The following is a 22,303-nucleotide window of genomic DNA, read 5'->3' as shown; positions in this document are numbered from 1 at the left end:
GGCACATGTTGTCACTTTTAGCTTTTCTTCATGTCAGACTGCCACAAGACTTCGACTTGCGAAAATCATGACATAGTACAATATATAGTACAAATAAAAATATGCCTGTACTCTCCCAAAATGGAGTCGGGAAAGCCAGAGGGCAGAAAAGACACCAGGGTAGAAGGGAAAAGAATCTGACATGGGAGACTGTAGGCATACGAAAGTTATGAAGGAGTTTAACCCATTATGAAAATCACGTCCATTATTATTATTATTATTATTATTATTATTATTATTATTATCATCATCATCATCATTATTTTAAAATGGTATTTATGGAGATCTAGGAGGAGCCAAACGTGTAAAGTGAAGCACCTGCAGACAGTCCCTGCTAGTTAGACAAAAACTTTCCTTGCATTTTTTATACCATCGGAGTTGTAACACAAATACAACTTTGTCTTGCTTTCGATATTGAGATGGCAAACGGTCTCAACCTTATTCTTCAGTATACCGGAAAGACAGTTGAGAACAGTGGTTTGTGTAGCGATTCTGATTAAAGCTGCACTCCAACCCTCAACTACAAGGGTTGTTGGCTTTGTAAAAGAGTAATTTACCAATCGTGCCTGCGTCCTTCCGGGTTTGGCGGGCTCTGCGTCAAAAGCCCCAGAGCCTTTGTTTGCTGGGCGGGGAGCAGAGTAAAGCGCAGAAGTCGGAGCCTAGGGCTGTGTAGACTCCTGGCGCTATGCGGTACCTACCGTGCCTGTTGCTGTGGGCATTCCCACAGGTCTGGGGACAGTCTGAAGGTGAGTGAGTAAAAGCGCACACAGAACCGACTAGAGAAGGAAGGGAGAGAGCACCTGGCTAGAAGCGCTGTGCGGTAGTGGGCGGGTGGAGGTGGGACTCGGCTTCCCAAGTGGGAGCCCAGTGGAAGCCTCCCAGCAACAAGTGGGAGGAACAACGTGGGGATGCGGCTCAGAGCACGGAGCTCAGTTCAGAACTACACAGAGCCTGCCTCTCCTCTCCCTTGCAAGCCCAGCTAAAGCTGGGATTTTTCCTTCTGCAGTCAGTCTGCGGACTGGGCCCCCTCACTCGCTAAGTGCTTTCGTTTTCCGTTGTTTACAGGCCAGCAAAAGAATTACACCTTTCGCTGCCTGCAGATGTCTTCCTTTGCCAACAGAAGCTGGTCCCGCACAGACAGCGTGGTCTGGCTGGGGGATCTGCAGACACACCGTTGGAGTAATGACTCAGACACCATCAGCTTCACGAAACCGTGGTCCCAGGGCAAGTTCAGTAACCAGCAGTGGGAGAAGTTGCAGCATATGTTTCAAGTCTACCGAGTCAGCTTTACCAGGGACATGCAGGAATTAGTCAAAATGATGTCACCTAAAGAAGACTGTGAGTGGAGGCATGGAACCCTGAACCCAGTGGGCAAGAGGGATCCAGAACCCCAACTGGATAACTGCGGGCATAGTGATGAGCTTCTCTTCTCTGTCCACCCTTATGATGTTCACTTCTGTCTAAAAATAATCCTTGTCCCTTCTGAAAATAGCGCGTTTCGTTTCTGCTCTAGGACACCATGATCATTTCCCTCAACTGGCACCTAACTATAATTTTCATGCCAACTCCTTCTCCTTTCTTCCAAACCCCTTAATCATTAACTCTTTGGTCTCCATCCACTCCTCCTTGCAGATCCCATTGAGATCCAGTTGTCTTCCGGCTGTGAAATGTACCCTGGGAATGCTTCAGAGAGCTTTTTACATGTAGCATTTCAAGGAAAATATGTGGTGAGATTCCACGGAACCTCCTGGCAGACGGTCCCAGGCGCCCCGCGTTGGTTAGACTTGCCCATCAAAGTGCTCAACTCTGATCAAGGGACGTCAGAAACGGTGCAGATGCTCCTGAATGACACCTGCCCCCAGTTTGTCCGTGGTCTCCTAGAGGCAGGGAAATCAGACCTAGAGAAGCAAGGTTAGCTGGCTATTTCACCCTGGCTCTCCACTTGGATCCATCTAGGTTTCTCCATCACTGTTAGCTGTAGAGAGGAAGGGCAAGGCCTAGGAAGAGGTGATTAAGGCATGTGGGGTTTATTCTTCTCACTGATAGCCACTCTTGGATTCTATAAATTGAGTTAAATAAACATTGGGGATAAAGACAGAGCCATGCCATTTTTGAGACAGGCTGTATCAGCTGAGCTCAGGTTGTTCTAGAGTACAGAGGAGGGTTACAGGAGGCTCAGATCAGAGATGGAGGTAGAAGTATCAGGGAGGGTCTTCCTAGTCAGAGGGATACAAGTGGATTAAACTAATAGGCAACTTCATCTCCAGAGGTGGGCCTGTGCAGAGCAGGAACCTGATAGGAGACCTGGAGCCCCTAATATAAAAATTCTTGCTTTAAGATTTTTTTTTCTTGCTCTCTTGATGAGTACAGAGAAGCCAGTGGCCTGGTTGTCCAGGGGCCCCAACCCTGTACCTGGCCATTTGCAGCTGGTGTGTCATGTCTCTGGCTTCTACCCAAAGCCTGTGTGGGTGATGTGGATGCGGGGTGACCAGGAGCAACAAGGTACTCACAGAAGTGACATCCTGCCAAATGCTGATGAGACATGGTATCTTCAAGCAACCCTGGATGTGGAGGCTGGAGAGGCAGCTGGCCTGGCCTGCAGGGTGAAGCACAGCAGTCTAGAAGGGCAGGATATCCTCCTCTACTGGGGTAAGAAAGAACTGTAGCCTTGGTTACCAGAGAGTAGAGGTACCCATCAAACATGGAGTGAGAGTTAAGCAAACCTAGTTTCAGAGAGGAAACCCCTAACTATTATAGAACAGATAGGAGGGGATTCTAGATAAAAAAAGAAAAAAGAAAAAAAAAAGAAACCCCAAAAGAGTTGAGATAAGGTGTTCTATGCATAAGAAAAAAGAAGACCCAGAAACTAAAAACATCCAGAGATCAGTGGCAAATAAAGAAATTCAGGATGATCCATTTCCCCAGTAGAGAGGACCCAAGGCCCAAGTCGTAGCTGAAGTATATTGGGTGTGTCCTGAGTGAGCACTGGCCACTTTGCTGCTCCTGCTTTAGTTCAGATTAGCTTTGAAGCAAGTATTGTTACTCCATCTTTAAGAATGAAGAAGTTGATGTTAAGATAGTGGAACCACCCAGATTCACACAGAGAGGGCTGGAGGTAGACAGATTCACACCTGTTTGGATAGTGTGTAACCAGATCCTGACAAGAAATGGTCCATCTAATCTCATGAGAAATAAAAAGGATATACTTTAAATTAGATTAGGGAACTTGAAACAGGGTACCGGTTCTTTGTTGAGAGATACATTGTATTCTTCCAAACCAGATGCCAGACAAGTATCCATGGGCCTGATCTTCTTGATAGTAGTAATGCTACTAGTTCTAGTGGCGGGCGCTGTAGCCTACTATATCAGGAAAAAGAAAAGGTAAGCCTCCCCTGTCCATGTGTTCCTTCCCTCAACATCCCTCCTTTATTCCTTCCTTTTCTCTCCTAATGGCCTCTCTCTTCTTCCAGCTCCTATCAAGACATCCTGTGACTCCTCCTTAGACCTGCCTCTCCTGAAATTCAGACTTTCCAGGATTTAGGACTTCGGTCCTGGTCTACTCAGGAACTGAGAGTGAAAGAGAGGAATCCTGAGATGTGAAGAGCAACCAGTATATTCTTTTTTAACATTAATTACAAGGAATTAATTATTTAAATTGTTTTATAAGTTTGCGTAGTTCAGAACAAACACAACTGCAAATGTGTGTACCTGCCAGAAACAAGCTGTGAGCAGTGTTTTATGGGATTTGCACTGAACTAGAAAGCACCCTTCCTGCCCAAACAGACACTCTGGGGTTTGTTGGCAAGTGTAAAGTCCAACACCAACATGGCTGTACTTTGTATTTTTCAAGATAACTAGAAAAATGGATTTGTGTGTGTGTGTGTGTGTGAGAGAGAGAGAGAGACATACAGCTTTGGGGTTTGTTGGCAAGTGTAAAGTCCAACACCAACATGGCTGTACTCTGTATTTTTCAAGATAACTAGAAAAATGGATTGTGTGTGTGTGTGGGGGGGTGACACACAGATTTTAAAAAGTGAACTCAAATATTTGCAAATGTTTGCTACCTTAGATACAAACCTGCTGACTAATGATAACTCCGAGGGCTTCCAGTTTGTGGCTCTTTTAAAAATGTTTGTTCTAAATGCCATAATGACCATTTTAGGACACAGTCTCTATGGAAAATTTGCATTAATGACTGAAAGGTATTTTCTCTTTAAAATAAAATAGGATGTAACATGAAAATGTATCCTGAGATTTTACTTGGTGTAACAGTATTTTAAAACGAGAAGTCACAGTATATATGTATTTGGTTGAAAAAAAAAAACCCACTCTCCTTGGGTTATTTGTCTCAAACATTGCTATAATTTGTACCTGGAATGGACCCCAAGGTGCTGAAGGAGGAATACCTTGTTCTGAAGGAAACCAGGAGAAGACTTCTCACAGGAAGTTAGGAGGAGGGTCTCAAAGCCACTCCCACAGTGACACTTTTCCTCCAACAAGGCCACACCTCCTAAATAGTGCCAAACGTATTCAATCCACCACACCTACCCAGGCAGGGAAGAGCTATTTAATTTTTCTGTCACATTATAAAATAGTATGTGCTAGTCACTAGTTAGCTTTTGGGGTTTTTGTTTGTATGTTTGATTTGGTTTCAGCTTGTTTTGTTTTATTTTGTTCTTTTAAGACAGGGGTTTTCTATGTAGCCCTGGCTGTTTCATTCTGTGGGCCAGGTTGGCCTTGAACTCAGAACTCTTTGCCTCTGCCTTCTGAGTACTGGTATTAAAGGTGTGTGCCAGCACCACTCAGTGTCATCTGTATTAGTCAGGGTTCTCTAAAGGAATCGAACTGGTGGAATACATATTAAAGGCAGATTTATTAGAATTGTTTATAGGCTGTGGTCTGGGTAGGCCAACAATGGGTGTCTCCTGATAGAAAGACCAAGAATCTAGCAGTTGTTCAGTACGGGAGACTAGATATCTCCGCGGTTCCAATCTGGCGCTGGAGTCCTAGAGGACTCCTAAAGAGCTGCTGGTCTTTAATCCCAAAATGTAGGTCTTAAAATGAGCCAAGCAATGCCTCAGAAACTTGATGAATCAATTTGCCAGTGTACTGGCTAGGCTTATGTCAACTTGACATAAGATAAAGTCATCAAATAAAAAATAAAAAAATGCTCAAATAATAAATGCTTCCATAAGATCAGGCTGTAATCCTCTATTAGGGACCCCACATTCTGTCCAATGGCTGGCTGCTAACATCTGCCTCTGTATTCGTAAGGCTCTGGCAGGGCCTCCCAGGAGACAGCCATTATCAGGCTCCTTTCGGCACGCACTTCTTGGCATCCACAATAGTGCCTGGGTTTGGTCACTGTATATGAGATGAATCCCCAGGTGGGGCTCCTAATAGAGGAGTTAGGAGAAAGACTGAAGGAGTTGAAGGGATTTGCAACCCCATAAGAAGAACAACAATATCAACCAACCAGACCCCCAAAACTCACAGGGACTAAGCCATCAACAAAGGAGTACACAGAGGGCTCCAGCTGCATATGTAGCAGAGGATGGCCTTGTCAGGCATCAATGGGAGAAGAGGTCCTTAATCCTATGAAGGCTCAATAGATGCTCCAGTGTAGGGGAATCGAGGGCAGGGAGGTGGGAGTGGGTGGATGGGTAGAGGAACACCCTCATAGAAGCAGGGGGAGGGAGGATGTGATAGGGTGTTTCCAGGAGGGAGGGACACTGGGAAAGGGGATAACATTTGAAATGTAAATAAAGAAACTATCCAAAAAAAATTTTTTTTTAAAAAGATCAGGCTGTAATCAAGCCTACAGAATGTTTTCTAAATTAACGATTGACTAGGGTGGGGGGAGAAGCAGCCTGTTGTGGGTGGTGCTATCCTTGGGCTGGTGGCCCTGGGTTCTGTAAGAAAGCAGACTGAACAAGCCAGTAAGCTGTGTCCCTCCATGGCCTCTGCATCAGCTTCTAACTCCAGGTTCCTGCCCCATTTGAGCTCTTGCCCTGACTCCCTTGATGATGAACAGTGATATGGAAGTATAAACCAAGTCAGGCCTTCCCTCTGCAACTTTTATTCATAGTCTGGTGCTGCAACAATAGAAACCCTAACTTAAACAATCAGTGAGGGTAAGAGCAAGCAGATATGGCCCCTAGTTAGAGTGGGACTTCCTACCTCAAATGATCCAATCTAGAAAACCCTTCACAGATGCCAGCTTTGTGGCTAGTGTTTGGATTTTAGTTTATTCTAGGTGTAGTCAAGGGGGCAACTAAGATTAGCTGTAACAAGAATATCTTGTGTATTGTATGGATGTATCACCTGCCAATGAAAAAGCCTATGGCCTACGACTTAGGCAGGAAATGGGAGGTATGGCATCAGGGAAGGGAAAGAATTCTGGAACAGAGTAGGCAGGATGGACATCTGTCCTGGGAAGCTCTCAGGAGACAGATGCATGGGACCTGAACACAAGTAACCAACCACGTGGCAGAATGCAGGTTAAAATAAATGTGTTATCTTAAGTCATGATTCTAGTCAGAGAAGAGCCTGGCTATATGGCCAAGGCACTTGTAAATATTTTGAGTCTGAGTCTTATTTCCGGGAACATGGGGATGGGAGGAAGAACCAGGCCTTAATCACAACAGTTTACATGTGTGTGAATGTGTGTGCCCTACAGAACACCTGTAGAGGTCAAAAGATAACCTGCAGGAGTAGGTTCCCTCCTTTTTGCCATGTGGGTCCGATGAGTCAAACTCTGATTAGGCTTGGTGACAGGGTCCTGTATTCTATGAAATCTTTTTCTAGCCCAAGGTAACTAACTGGATTTTATGGTAGGCATCCGCTTGTTTCAGCATCATTTATTAGTGACAACAAATGAATTAGAAAAAAGAAAAAAGAGACAGGGAAGGTGAGGCAGAAGGAGATCTATGGCTAGCCTCAGACTGGTCATGCTGCAATTGGAAACAGAAAGTCAGGGATGAGAAAAGTGTAGCAGCAAAGAAAAATCTCTGTTTTCTTGTAGTAATGAATGCTCATCTCTTTACTGGAGTGTCAGTGCTTGTAAATCAAGTTTGTTCGATGCAGGTGTGCTCAGTGCAGGTGTGCTCAGTGCAGGTGTGCTCAGTGCAGGTGTGCTCAGTGCAGGTGTGCTCAGTGCAGGTGTTCTCAGTGCAGGTGTTCTCAGTGCAGGTGTGCTCAGCCAGGTGTGTTCAGTGCAGGTGTGTTCAGTGCAGGTGTTCTCAGTGCAGATGTGCTCAGTGCAGATGTGCTCAGTGCAGATGTGTTCCATAGGTTCAGAGAATGTTTCCTATGCTTGGGCTGAAGGCCATTCTGTGCTTTTACTGGTGTTAGAGGGAGGAAGCCCTTTGCTCTATTCACCCTACACACACACACACACACACACACACACACACACACACACACACACCTTCAAATAGAAAGTTTATAGATTGCTTTCTCCTTTTGTTCTTTTAATTTACAGCATGTAATAGGTAAACTGATAAACTTTTTCATAAACACCAATTGTCCCTTGAGGAGAAACAACTTTACTGTGTTACCAGGACACTTGCGTATCTTAACAAGTATCAGTGAGTTGACACATAGGCAAACAGAAAAAAAGAGCAGTGGTTTTGGGTATTATAAATCCAAGAACAACTGAAAATGCTAGCTATTACATACTAGCTCATCTCATTTAAAACCATTTACACGATAGTTTTATTAAACTATAACATGTTAATAATTTTCACTAGTGGCAATTTTCTAAAAGCTTGTGAAGAAAATGTTTCTGTGATATTAAATCTTCTGTTCTCCAAAATGAAACTTTTCCTTATATCTTATGTTTCCCCTCATACATTAAAAAAAAAAAAAAAGCAGAAAAAGTACCAAACAAACAAAAACCCCACTAAGAAGAGAAGATGTTGTTCCTGAATACTAAAATGTGTTAAAATATTAGGAATATTAAGGCCCAAACTGATACTTTCTTTATTGAAAGATCTTTTGAGATTACAGCATAGCAAAGGTTCTGGGTTCCTTTTTTAAAAAGTTATTGATGGACTAGCCTGACTCCATCTTAAGATTAGAAAACATATTATTAAGAGGTCAATAGGTTCATTTTTGTTTTCTGTAAAACTTGGATTTGACCAGATCTTGGCCAGTCTTCTAGAATTTGACATGTTCCATATCCTATACCCTGACATCCACTCTGATAAAATGTTCTTCCAAACAATTTTGAAATGTTCAGTCAAGTTCCTTTGTAACCAAAATTCCTCTAGAAATCCCCCAACCCATGAAAACCCCAGAGTCTTAGAGTCTTAGGAGGCTATATGAACCCTACTCTCTCCTGTGTTCAATGCTATTTTTCAAACCCTGCTTCAGAGAGATAGCCTTACCTTACAGAAAATAAAACTTGAATAATTTGACCAAAGAATTTGAGTAATGGTCTTTACTCTTGTTTGGCTGGATTAAATTATTTGTGATATAAAAGGAAGTATATGATATTAATATAATATACAATATGTTTTTATTTTAAAATACTTTCAAAATTGACAGTTCATTTGATTTAGCAAGTAAGTTTTGGAACACACTATTCTAACTGTTTAGCTCAAGTGAATATTTTTTTATTAATTATTTTATTTATTTACATTTCAAATGTTGTCCCCCTTCCTGTTCCCCCTACCATGAACTCCTCACCCCATCCTCCCTCCCCTTCATCTCTAAGAGGGTGCTCGCCCACACACCCACTCCCACCTCACCCCTCTAGTGTCCCCTTTCTCTGAGGTATCAAGCCTCCACAGGATCAAACACATCCCCTTCCACTGAGGCCAGACAAGGCAGTCCTCTCCTACATATGTGGGGGAGGGCACAAACCAGACCATGTATGCTCTTTGGTTGGTGGTTTAGTTCCTGGAAGCTCTGAGGTGTCCAATTAGTTGATGCTGTTGTTCTTTCTATGGGGTTGCCATCCCCTTCAGCTCCTTCAGTTTTTCCCCTACCTCTTCCATTGAGGTCCCCGGGCTCAGTCCAATGGTTGGCTGTGAGCATCTGCCTCTGTCTCAGTCGGATGCTGGTAAAGTCTCTAAGAGAACAGTCATGCCACTCTTGTCTGCAAGTGCATCTCGCCATCAGCAATAGTGTCAGGGTCTGGTATCTGTGCCTGGGGTGGATCCCAAGGCGGGTGATCTCTGGATGGCCTTTCTTCAGTCTCTGCTCCGTTTTTTTGTCCCTGCATTTCCTTCAGACAGGAACAATTTGGGTTAAAATTTTTGGTATGAGTGGGTGTCCCCATGCCTCAACTAGGGTCCATGTCTATTGAGGTGGTCTCTCCAGGCTCTAGCTCCTCACTGTTGGGCATTTCAGCTAAGGTCATCCCCACTGGGTCCTGGGAGCCTCTCCCATTCCTGGTGTCTGGGACTTTCTAGTCCCCGCCACCATGGTTCCCCAACCCCATACTGCTGTATGTTTCTATTCATTCTCTTGGCCTTCTGGGCTTTTTTCCTGTCTCCCCCAATACCTTATCCTGCCCCCCCTTTTCTTCTTCCTCCTCTCTCCAACCCAGGTCCCGCCCTCCCTTTGCTTCCTGTGATTATTTTGTTCCCCCTTCTAAGTGGGATTGAAGCATCCACACTTGGGCCCTCCTTCTTGTTAATCTTCATATGGTCTGTGAGTTGTATCATGGATATTCTGAACTTTTTGGCTACTACCCACTTATCAGTGACTACATACCATGTATGTCCTTTGGGGCCTGCGTTACCTCACTCAGGATGATATTTTCTAGTTCCATCCATTTGACTGTAGAATTCGTGATGTCTTTGTTTTTAATGGCTAAGTAATATTCTGTTGTGTAAACGAACTACACTTTCTGTATCCATTCTTCCGTGGAGGGACACCTGGATTGTTTCTAGCTTCTGATTATCACAAGTAAGGCTGCTATGAACATTCTTTGTGATATGGAGGAGCATCTTTTGGTCATATGCCCAGGAGTGGTATAGCTGGGTCTTCAGGTATTTCCAATTTTCTGAGGAACTGCCAGATTGATTTCCAAAGTGGTTGTACCAGTTTGCAATCCCACCAGCAATGGAAGAGTGTTCCTCTTTCTCCACATCCTCACCAGCATCTGATGTCACCCAAAATTTATTTGCGAGTTACCATCTTAAAAAATTATATCCAGGGAATGAGAGATGGCTTAGTGGTTAAGAGCACTAGCTGCTCTTCCAGAGGTGCTGAGTTCAATTCCCAGCAACCACATGGTGGCACACAACCATATGTATATGTAAGGAGATCTGATGCCCTCTTCTGGCCTGTAGGTGTACATGCAGCAGAATGTATATTAAATAAGTTTCTTTTGGGCTGGTGAGATGGCTCCGTGGGTAAGAGCACTGACTGCTCTTCTGAAGATCCTGAGTTTGGATCCCAGCAACCCTTGGTGGCTCACAACCACCCTGTGGCTGCCTGCAGCCACTCATATGAATGGGTCATCTGGAATGGGGGTCAAAGGGCCTGAATAATTAAGGGTACCAGAAATGCGGGAAGGGTTTGGAAAAATTAGACCAACACATGGTGAGCTTTCAGTCCGCCATCATTCATTGAATTCTCCTTTTTACAAGCAAACAGGTAGAATAGGTAATGCAAAACCCCTCTCCCAAGTTCGTCAGCAACTTGGCCCAATCAGCAGCTTCATCTTCAGTCTCTGGAGGCGGGACTTCTGACATAACCGGAACTTGGAGAGAGGCGTGGCAATTAGCAGGAGGTGGGCAGAGAGGCGTGGCTATCTGTGGCAAGGCAGGGTCTGATAGAATCAGCCCTCAGGTGTAGGAGGGTCACACCACCCGTAATGAGATCTGACACCCTCTTCTGGTGATTCTGAAGATAGCTACAATGAATTATGCTGGAGCGAGTGGGCTGGACTGAGCCAGAGTGAGTGGGCCCAGAGCTAGCGGGGCCAGAGAGCAGCCACACACGTGATGGCTCACAACCATCTGTACAGCTACAGTGTACTCATACACGTAAAATAAATAAAATAAATCTTTAAAAAAAATTATATCCTTGAATTGCTACCTATTGGTGTTTTTCAAAAATTATCTGAGAACTGTATGAACATTTTCATTTTCTATAGCTTTAGCTCTAAACAGATGTTAGTTAAGCCATTAGTGTTTATTTCATTTATGGACAAACCACCTTCTTTATAACTCTCAAGGTAGTGTCAGCTCTGCTCTATTACTGTATTGAAATTTAATGTTCTTTTCTTTTTCTTTTAAATTAAACCCAAATAGAGGACCTCATGGAATTATTTAACTGCTCATTTGAAAAATTACATAATAGGAATGCAAAATGGCTATTTGAGATTTCATCATGTCACTTAATGTGGCACCAATATGTTGTGTTAATTTTTCTGTTTTTAATGCTCCCAGAAACAAGTTCACTCTTTTATTCTTAAAGACAAGTGACTACAAAGTAGATGAGTTATTAATTTAGGAATTTTGTCCAAAATAATTACTTTCCAGTCTCAGAATCCTAGATTTAATAAAACAATAAAAATTTATATCTTACAGTTTATTCTTTTCTCACTGTAACAGATACTTTTCTTCAAAAAACACTGCAGGTACACTTAGGAGGGTCTAAGGAGATGGCTCACTGGCTTAGACCACACACTGGCCTGGCAGAGGGCTGGAGTTTGGCTCCTATGATCCATATCAGGCTGCTCAGGGCTGTAACTCCAGATCCAGGGGAATCAATCACAGGTCCTCCTACTTTCAAGATCACTAGTATTTAAGTGCTCAGACACCACCACCACCACACTCCACATATACACATAATTTGAATTAAATTAATCTTAATTTAGTTATTAAATAATGTTCCTAAATTTTAACAGAGCTAGTATATTTAGTGAGTACCTTTGAATCACACTGGCAGAAGTATACATTTGTTTTTCCTTTAAAGGATGCTACAATAATCCACTGTGTTTTTTCTCACTTGTCAACATGCGCAAGATACCATAAGTATATGCATATCTTCACTTGGGTGAGCCTGCCAAGGACAACTTATTTGAACCAAACTGTCAAGTGTGAAACTGGTTTGTACCATGACAAACAAACACATTGTCTGGCCAAAGGAGAAATCTTTTATATGAATGTTTACTCTCTTCCAATATTTGAGGAGGAAATTCAGAGATTTTTCTCTTGAATGGCTTTTGCATTTATTGGCCTCAGTGGTCCTAACTTGCTGAAAGTTTGATAAGAAGAATAGGAGAGAAAAACAGGTTTGTTTAATTATACCTCATTTATTAAATATATACCGAAGTGATAATTACTGGTGATATATATGCTCTAATGCCTCCAAAAACAGCTCCTTGAAAGGACTTATCACCTACAGTTCACTCAGCATTTGGCATTGTGGATATTAAGACTCATGCTAGTGAAATATGACTGCTCTTTTCGCCCTCGTGATTCTGGGGTCTCAGAAAGCAAATATAAAAGGCACGAAGCAGTGTGAGCATCCAGCCTTTAGCTTGATCACGTTGTTCCGATTTTTAAAGTAACATCCGTGTTAAACTTTAGACCAGGAGTCTCTATAGTAACATGGAAATGGGAGGAGCTGAGGCAGGAGGATTGCTTAACTCCAAGAATTGTGGGCAACATGGGCAACATAACAAGCCCTGCCTGAGGAACCACAAAAATAAACTCTAAAATTAAAACTAAGCTATATGTTTTGTTAACAGGGACAGACGAAGCAGGTTGTATCCTCAGGGGCAATATGAAATTTATGTTAAGAAGCTTACAAACTGCTTGTCATTCATTGCTTGGCATTCTCTTAAGCACTTCACACACATGAACTCATTTAATAAGTTTATCAAATTCTCAACAGAACTCACCAAAATATGTTGACATGTGTTACTTTGACAAATACCTAAAAGGCTCGCTGTAACCACAGAGTGAGCTGAGCTCTCACCAAAAGATAAAACCTTGGCCGATACTGGTTAATAATTTCATATTTAACCAGAGCTGCTGTGGTGAGAAGTGGCTCTCAGAACAGTTTAGAAGGCAGTGTCAGTGGCCCTGTTAGGTAAACTTATTAGTTAAAGTGTCATCCCTTTTCCCAGGGCTTTCAGTAGGTTGTCCTAAAGTAAAGCTGGAAACATCTATGGATGTGTGTTCATGATATAGATTTGTGGGCGGAATGCTATTTCACTTGTGCATTTCAAGTTATATAAAGGATACATGTAAATGTTATCTCATGTATTTACTCCTTTTTGAACAGTTGAGCCCCAGAAAAAAAAAAAGAGCTTCAAGCAACTACATAATGATGTTCTTTGAAAATTGTTCGCCTTTAGCTCGCCTATGTATTTGATGGTTTCTAGCTCTGTGTCCCTTTTGAAAATTCCATTTCAAGACAGAGTTGTAAGAACAAGTGCACAGACAGTCTCAGTGTCCTGCTGAACTGTTTATTTAGTAGTCATCTCTGAATTAATAGTAACAGTGCACTTAGTCTCAAATACAGTGTAGGATTTACTTGGCTTGAAGTTCCATATTTAGTCTCTGATATCAGAGAAGCCCCAGCAGCAGGGACTTGGAACTGGTCCCACCATGTCCATAGTCAGGAGGAGAGGACAAGCATGCTTTCACTTTCCTTGGGATTTGAAAACCAGAGAAGTGAAACTAAAGCCACCGTTTCCAGTAGAACTCTATTCTGAGCAACGGAACTCTAGCCTGTGGTTTTAATGTAATTAAGAGAATAAGTGTCTAAAATTAGTCACTTTAAAAAAAAAAATACTGTGAGTCACCGTGTCTCATTAACACAATACCTCTGGGAGTCCTTTGAGTCCCTTCTGGGTTAGATGGATAGGAAGAAAGAGAGAATGAGCTGCTTCCAAAATGCTGTGCTCCATGTCCGTGATCTGTAAACCAAGGAAGATTACACAGCCAACTGGGAAAGATTGTTTTGAGGTTAAATATCCAATACGTATAGAGCTCAAAGCAGTATCAGGGATAGAATAAAAGCCTGGCAATTGTTAATAATTAGCATTTTAATAGATAATATTTAAAATTGAATGATAGTAAAATCTCATGAATACTGTTGACTTACGTGAGGAGAAATAAAAACACAATACTGTACAAATGCAAAGTGATAAAGTATTATTCCTGTTGTCATTTCGAGAAGGTCACAATAGAGGCAAAGTTGTAAATGGATAAATTGAGGACGTGACTTCTCCAAGGTTCAGTTAAGCAGAAGGTTTTTAATGTAGATATGAAGGAGAGAATAGTCAGAGGCAACTAGAAGAGACCAGCACAGAGAGAGAATTGAGAGGGGGAGGGAGGGAGGGAGACTAGACATACTCAGCATTCTGCATGCTTACTCTTCTCATACACACACATAAAAATGTCTCATCACAGTGCATTTAAGTTTTTACTTCCCACATTCTCTAAATTTCAAAGTTATTATTGAAACCCCAGACTGTGAATTACATTTGTGTTTATTGCTAAGTGTAATCTGGATAAGGTAACCATTATCCTGCTGCCTTAAACAGGTAAACTTCTCTCTTTATTTTTCAGCTGCTCTTAAGAAACACACTGCTGAACTCCATCTAGGGGACAACTCCATCTTTGGGGTCTTATTTGCAGAATTGTGTTTTCAAAAGCGAATCAATCAAAATTGACTCCCCCCGCCCCCATGGACAGAAGTTCTCCTAAGCATGGCATCTCAGAAGTGCCTGCAGCTATGCCTGTTCCCTTTGTTAGAGTGTCTTTATGTGCTTCATGCAGTTGATTAAGGTAATACTAGACTTTGACAGGATTGGGCACCTGATCTTGACTTCAAGACATTTCTTCTTTAACTTTTGATAATCTGATTGAAAGAAAATGCCAGTTTCAGGCATTTAATTTAAAATTTAAAATTTAAAGAATTAATAATGCCCAGTGGTGCTTTGGAAATAATGACTTACCCTAGAGAACATTGTCCTATTTGTTCAGGTTATAACATGGACTAAAAGTAAGTGGAAATGTGTATAATATACAGTTCATTACAAGTCTGACCTCATGTTTTTTATTGTCCAGGTCAGATCTGAATTTGTTCTGTCATGATGTGACCTCAGCTCAGTGGCTTTGGTTTCTGTGGTGTCTCTAATAGTTCTGTATGACACATTTAATTCCTAGTTTCAGCGTTAAGGTCTGGTAATCCTAAATAGATTCTAAAAGTCTTTTTGCTACTTTTCCCCCCAGAATTTTGATAAACTATATAACAAAAACTATATAACAAAAATTAACATTTGATCATTTAAGGTATAGTTGAATCAATTAAGTAAAGTCACAGTGTTGTCTCATTTCTACCCATCTCCAGAACTTTTTTCATTATCCCTAATGTTTTTGAAATATGCAAAATCCTAATATAGTATTCCATGTTATAGGTTATTTTATGTGATTACATCCTTAATGTACCTTAGCAAATTTCCCCAACTAGTATAACTTTCAAATTTGTTTAATGAGATGAAGTTTATATTACGTTCTTAAAACATAAGGTAAAAGATCTTTATTTACTTTCACCTGACCTTATTAGTTATGTCTGTAAGAAGAGCACATATTTATGCACCAATATTCTATCTCTACCTTTATTTTTATTTCTACCTATATTTATCTCTAACTTTAGAAAAATATGAACTGCTTACTGTGCATTGAGAGGTACTATGTTCAACATACAATACATACATGTATAAAACCTTAATTGAAAATAAAACCAAAAACATACTAATCTCAGGGAATCAAAGCGTATGCATGGGCTCTAGAGGCTCACAGAGCCTTTAGAAATTCTGCTTCTACTCAGGTATGGACTGTTGGTTAAATTATCAACGTCTCTAGATCTAAGCTCCCTCATTAAATTGAGTTCTAGTTCAGAGTCTGAACTCAGTGTTAATGTACATAAAGTGCAAACCTACTGCTAACATATGTGGTTACAATACTGGTTTCATAGACACGTAAACTGAAACAGCATGAAGTGTGTATATATACTAATCCGTATAAGTATGGGCCTGGAATTCATATGATAATGTTAAATGCAAATCTACTTCATTCATTAAAATGTGTTGTAGCCTCAAGAATTTTCTTTATGTTTATTTTGAGTTGATTTTAACTCTGGCTGTCAGTTACATTGATAACAAGAAAATGTATCTACTGTGTCCCCAGTATTTCTCTGGTTGGAACTTAAGAATGAGGCTAGTAGCTGGGCAGTGGTGGTGCACGCCTTTGATCTCAGCACTTGAGAGGCAGAGGCAGGCAGATTTCTGAGTTCAAGGCCAGCTTGGCCTACAGAGTGAGTTCCAGGACAGCCAGGCTACACAGAGAAACCCTGTCTCAAAAAAACAAAACAAAACAAAACAAACAAACAACAACAACAACAAAAAGAACAAGGTTCATTGCTCTTCCCATCCTTGAAGCTGTGTAACCAGCTTGTGAATCTGGTGTAGAAGATGACCAAATGGCCCAGGTTTGTATCTTTTTTTTTAAAAGATTTATTTATTATTATAAATGAGTACACACAAGAGGGTATCAGATTTCATTATGGGTGGTTGTGAGCCACCATGTGGTCACTGGGATTTGAACTCGCGACCTTCGGAAGAGCAGTCAGCGCTCTTACCCGCTGAGCCATCTCACCAGGCCCAGGTTTGTATCTTTTAAGTTGTTGGAAGATAAACTTTACGTCTGCAGTGTGATTCAGCCATAACTGAGACTTACACATCTTGTCTTCAGTGACGTAATCTCCACTTTCAGGGTTGCTTTCTTTAGACTTTGTTCTAAGAGAAATTAGTTGTGGGGTGTAAGAAGAAGAGGAATAGAGAGTCTGGAATTTCTTAGTAGACTGGGTCTCTAGAGAGAAAAATCTGTGGGACAACAAAGCTGATACAGAGGTCCACATCTGGAAGGGTAACTTAAAAACAGCAGGATGAGCTGATAATCTTTTAAAAGCAAGGCTATTCCAGATAGAACAACCAGAAGTATCTCTGTTGGATACTAGTGTAATCAATCTTCATATGCCACTGAAAGAGTATAGGTGTAAGCCAACGGACAGTGTAAGCCAACGGACAGTGTAAGCCAACGGACAGTGTAAGCCAACGGACAGTGTAAGCCAATGGACAGTGTAAGCCAACGGACAGTGTAAGCCAACGGACAGTGTAAACCAATGGACAGTGTAAACCAACGGACAGTGTAAGCCAATGGACAGTGTAAGCCAACGGACAGTGTAAGCCAATGGACAGTGTAAGCCAATGGACAGTGTAAGCCAACGGACAGTGTAAACCAATGGACAGTGTAAACCAACGGACAGTGTAAGCCAACGGACAGTGTAAGCCAATGGACAGTGTAAACCAACGGACAGTGTAAACCAACGGACAGTGTAAGCCAACGGACAGTGTAAGCCAACGGACAGTGTAAGCCAATGGACAGTGTAAGCCAACGGACAGTGTAAGCCAATGGACAGTGTAAGCCAACGGACAGTGGATGACACTCTGGCATTGTCACACCTTGCCACTTTTTGCTGGTCTTCGTTGGACTTTGCTGACACTGGTCTTCCCTGATGATGACGCTCTCTCACTGGTTTGCCTTGGTTTCTTCACTGATCATCGTTTGTCTTAACTTCATAGAGAGGAGAAGCACATCGAAGAACTTCTTGTGATAGCCCCTCAGCTTCTGGCTGGTTCTGTGGACTCAGGTCCATTGGCAGTTCTAGATCATACTGACATTGCTGATTTGTGAATGGTGTTTTCAATCCATCTACCGCTGCTGATTCATGTGAACTGAACTGCTGATATCCTGACAATGAAGACTGGAATCCCACCAAAGAACTACTTCTAAACAGGCCCACATCCCCCTTTGCCTTATTAACCTTTCCTTTACACTGCCTCTGTTGGATGGTGGCCTGGAAGGAGGTTAAAGTATTTAAGAACCCTCATTAAAGTAGGTTTTGAAAAATATAGCCTACACCCCACTGTGTGTCAGGAGGAAGGCACGGTGTCGAAGAATCAAACTAAGCACACCTAAACCTGAAAGGTGAATGAACATGGTAAGTCCAAAGCAAGAGGATGTCGCCAGCAAAGAAAGGTGAGTCAGCACCTTCAGAGTGGAGGGAGATGTTAGCCCCTGCACTTCCCCATCCTTTCCAAGTAAAGGGTGGAGAAGAGTAGTTTGAAAATATGTATGCAAGAAATTGAAGCTTCCCATGAGTAACTTTCTGAACATACCCACTAGCATCATAATTAAATTGTAAGCTAATTGTTTACTTTAAGTGTTGTAACCAAGGTTATTCTGCATATTTTACAAGGTGAAGAATAAATTTGCCTTATAAAATATTTATAAAGTCATAAAATTATAAAATTATTTCATTTTTATGTTATTTCTTCTTAGGGCTAAAGAGGAAAAATAATATGTTCCTATAAATATGTAAGTGTTATTTATAAACATTTTTCCAAGTTTCAATTAATGTAGTAATAGCAAACAATAGGATTTTTTTCTATGTGAATGAACATTATGAACTAAGAGTTTTTCTCTTTTTCTTTCTATGGTTTTATATTGTAAAGGAAAACAGAGGTAATGAAGACACACATGTTGGAGTTTTTGCTGTCTAGCACATGATTTTGACCACCTTCCTATCTCAGACTTGTGGCTCTATAGGACTGTACTGGCTGGTTTTGCATGTCATCTTGACACAGGCTGGAGTTATCACAGAGAAGGGAGCTTCAGTTGGGGAAGTGCCTCCATGAGATCCAGCTGTGGGGCATTTTCTCAATTGCCCCTTGTGGGTGGTGCCATCCCTGGGCTGGAAGTCTTGGGTTCTATAAGAGAACAGGCTGAGAAAGCCAGGAGAAGCAAGCCAGTAAAGAACATCCCTCCATGGCCTCTGCATCAGCTCCTGCTTCCTGACCTGCTTGAGTTCCAGTCCTGACTTCCCTTGTGATAACAGCAATGTGGAAGTAAGTCAAATAAACCCTTTCCTCCCCAACTTGCTTCTTGGTCATGGTGTTTGTGCAGGAATAGAAACCCTGACTAAGACAAGGACTTTTAGGGGTAACCTCTACCACAATGGACTGATGCTGTCCAGCTTTGCACAGGGGGTTTCATTAGGCCCCTGTATGATATAAGGCTCCTTGTTATTCTGGAGTTGGGGGATGATTGTTACTGTCGCTTCCAGACATTTTTTTTCTCACTAAACTGATTCAGCCACATACACCTTGTTCATATCCATCTTGTGAGTGGTTCTAACTGCTCTAGAACTTGTGGGCCACAAGAAGTTCAAATGGCAGAACATTCTAGAGAGCCAGATTGTTGGTGACTTCAGTGGTTCTGTAACATTTCCTGCCCATTGTTTGGGGCCATCTGAGATACAATTATATTTATGATGGTATTCTATGAAATGTCTTAATTTTAATAAAAGAAACCCATTGAGCCATAAAAATCCATCTAAGGAGCCATAGTTCTACCGATGGAGTACTTGTAATCTGAGTTTGAATCCCAGAACATGTATTTTAAAATTCAGGCATGGCTAGGTATAGGATGCACAATTTTAATCCCTGCAGAGGCAGATGTGTCTCTGTTAATCTACGGTTAGCCTCTACATAGTGATTTCTAGCCCAGCCAGGTCTACAGAGTGAGACCCTGTCACAAAACCCACAAAGTTTTCTGGTCCCATTCCCAGGGTCTTCACCCACAGCCGTCCTCCCTCACTCCATCCCTTTGTCTCAGCCTCTAGCACCCAAAGCTCTATACTCTCTCCCTGAAAACCCTGCTCACACCAGCCTGGGAGTCAGGTAGATGATCTTCACTCTCTTTCTTATCCTCCACTGTCATTTCCAGCCTCATCCCCAGACCTGGAGCAGACAGACCACCTACAGCGGCCTTTCATCTCTCTGTCCTCCTTTCCCTGGGGACTTCACAGATCCTCTTGGCAGACTAACCTTTCCTCCCTCCTGTGGACTATGAGCCCCCATCCTTCTAGCCCATCCATATTACTTCATGCCAGCTCCCAATACCTAGAAATATATTCTACAAAGGATCCCAGTAGCCATGCCTGACAGGGACTCAAAAGTATTCCCTACTAGACAACCTGGTACAATCTGGCACAATCTCCTAAGATCCAGGGAGGGCTACAGAAACCAAGGAGTAAAACCCATCCAACAAAAATAAGGCCAGATAGTAACAGCTAGAATTACAATCATTCCAAAATTAGATACCTATACCAGCATAAAAACCCAGTCAGTAACAACCAGGACAACATGTCTTCACTAGAGACCCCAACCCTACTCCAATAACCCCCAAGAAATTCAATATAGCTAAAGCACAAGACAAGGACTTCAAAATAGCAATTATGAGGATACTGTAAGAACCTGTGTTAGTCGGTGTTCTACTACTGTGAAACGAGATCATGACCACAGCAAATCTTTTTGTTTGTTTGTTTTTTGTTTTTTGTTTTTGTTTTTTTTTTGAAACGGGGTTTTTCTGGATCACCCTGGCTGTCCTGGAACTCACTCTGTAGACCAGGCTGGCCTCGAACTCAGAAATCCACCTGCCTTTGCCTCCCAAGTGCTGGGATTAAAGGCGTGTGCCACCACCGCCAGGCACAGCAAATCTTTTTATAAGGAAAGTACTCCATTGTGGCTTGCTTACAGTTTCAGAGGTTTAGTCCTTTTTCAACATGGCAGGAAGCATGGTGGCATGCAGCCAAACATTGTGCTAGAGAAGGAGCTGAGAGTTCTACATCCAGATCCACCGGCAGCAGGAAGAGAGAGCCACAGGACCTGGCTTGGGCATCTGAAACCTCAAATCCCACGCCCAGTGACATACTTCCTCCAACAAGGCCACACCTTCTAATCCTTCCAAGTAGCACTACTCCATGATGACTAAGCATTCAACTATATGAGCCTATGGGGCCATTCCTATTCAGACACCACTTACGTTAAAGAGGATATGAACACATCCCTTAAGGAAATCCGTGAAAACATGAGCAAACAGTGGAATTAAATGAAGAAAACAGTTCAAGACATGAAAGTAGAAAGGAATCACTAAAGAAAAACAAAACTGAGGCAAAACCAGAAATAAAAACTTTAGGAACTTGAACAAGAACCTCAGAGGCAAGCCTCATGAGGGATGAGAAAGAGAGTCTCAGGCACTGAAGGCCAGAAGAAATGGATACCTCAGTCAAAGAAAACTGTTAAATCTTTTAAAAATCCAGGCAAAAAGCACACAGGAAATGTAGACACTATGAAAAGACCAAATCTACAAATAATAAGAACAGAAGGCACAAAGCCAAAGGTAAAGGCACAAAAAATATTTCCAACAAAAATCATAGAGGAAAAATTTCCTAAAGAAATAAGGGTTTGCCAGGCACTGGTGGCGCATGCCTTTAATCCTAGCACTTGGGAGGCAGAGGCAGGCAGATTTCTGAGTTCAAGGCCAGCCTGGTCTACAGAATGAGTTCCAAGACAGCCAGGGCTACACAGAGAAACCCTGTCTCGAAAAACCAAAAAAGAAAAAAAAAAAAAAGGAAATAAGGCTTATTCAGATGAAACCAAATACAGAACACCAAATAGACTAGCCCAGGAAAGAAAGTCCCCATGACACATAATATTTAAAACACTAAGCATACAGAATGAAGAAAGAATATTAAAAAGTTCAAGGAAAAAAGGCCAAGGAACATAAAAGGCAGATCTATCAGAAACATTCTACAATGGAGACACTAAAAGCCAGAAGGGCCTAGATAGATTTTTTTTTTAACTCTAAAAGAGCATAAAAGCCAGTATAGAACACTCTACAGAGAAAACCTTCAATCAAAAAAATATGAAGAAAAGCATTCCATGAAAAAACCATATTTATGCAATCTACATCTACTAAACCCAGATCTATAGAAGGCAATAGGAGGAAAAGTTCAGTACTCAAGAAAACACTAGGAATGAATAATTACTGAATAATAAATTAGAAGAGGGGGAAACCCACACTACAGTAACAAAACAATTTGAATCAACAAACACTGCTCATTGTTAGCTCTCAACATCCCATACTCAGATTGGATTAAAAAACAGGATCAATCTTTCTGCTACATCCAAGGAACATACATAATACATATATAGAGATATGTCTTAAAGCCTTGACAAAGCATCATGAGTGTAGTCCAGCCTGTTTGATGTTAGCTTGTTCAGTGTGACCACATCATTAGCACCTAAAGGTACTGAAGATGAGAATCCCACCTTTAGATGGTGAAACTCACAGACCCGCAGGGCTAGTGCGCAGACTAT

The 22,303-nt window shown here is 41.8% G+C and overlaps 1 protein-coding gene and 1 long non-coding RNA gene across 2 annotated transcripts; both read left to right on the top strand.

Annotated features, from left to right (window-relative positions):
* Positions 1–625: 625 nt before the first annotated feature.
* Cd1d (CD1d molecule) lies at positions 626–4,281 on the top strand. Its single transcript, XM_031374259.1, has 6 exons — positions 626–785; positions 1,105–1,377; positions 1,672–1,950; positions 2,410–2,688; positions 3,321–3,420; positions 3,510–4,281. The coding sequence occupies exons 1-6, from the start codon at positions 725–727 to the stop codon at positions 3,529–3,531; spliced, it is 1,014 nt and encodes a 337-aa protein (XP_031230119.1). The 5' UTR covers positions 626–724; the 3' UTR covers positions 3,532–4,281.
* A 13,152-nt stretch (positions 4,282–17,433) lies between these two features.
* On the top strand, positions 17,434–18,776 carry LOC116093080. Its single transcript, XR_004119622.1, has 3 exons — positions 17,434–18,119; positions 18,423–18,458; positions 18,596–18,776. It is a non-coding gene; the product is annotated as an uncharacterized LOC116093080 (long non-coding RNA).
* The last annotated feature ends 3,527 nt before the right edge of the window (positions 18,777–22,303 follow it).

Source organism: Mastomys coucha, unplaced genomic scaffold, assembly GCF_008632895.1.
Source record: "Mastomys coucha isolate ucsf_1 unplaced genomic scaffold, UCSF_Mcou_1 pScaffold16, whole genome shotgun sequence".
Classification (NCBI taxonomy): Eukaryota; Metazoa; Chordata; class Mammalia; order Rodentia; family Muridae; genus Mastomys; species Mastomys coucha.
This window is presented reverse-complemented; position numbering and strand designations above follow the sequence as displayed.

Excerpts from the sequence above, each read along its gene's own strand:
- Cd1d (XM_031374259.1), top strand. The coding sequence starts at position 725 with ATGCGGTACCTACCGTGCCTGTTGCTGTGGGCATTCCCACAGGTCTGG. Across the intron at positions 2,689-3,320 it reads GGATATCCTCCTCTACTGGG|ATGCCAGACAAGTATCCATG; the intron begins GTAAGAAAGAAC and ends CTTCCAAACCAG. Across the intron at positions 3,421-3,509 it reads TATATCAGGAAAAAGAAAAG|CTCCTATCAAGACATCCTGT; the intron begins GTAAGCCTCCCC and ends CTCTTCTTCCAG.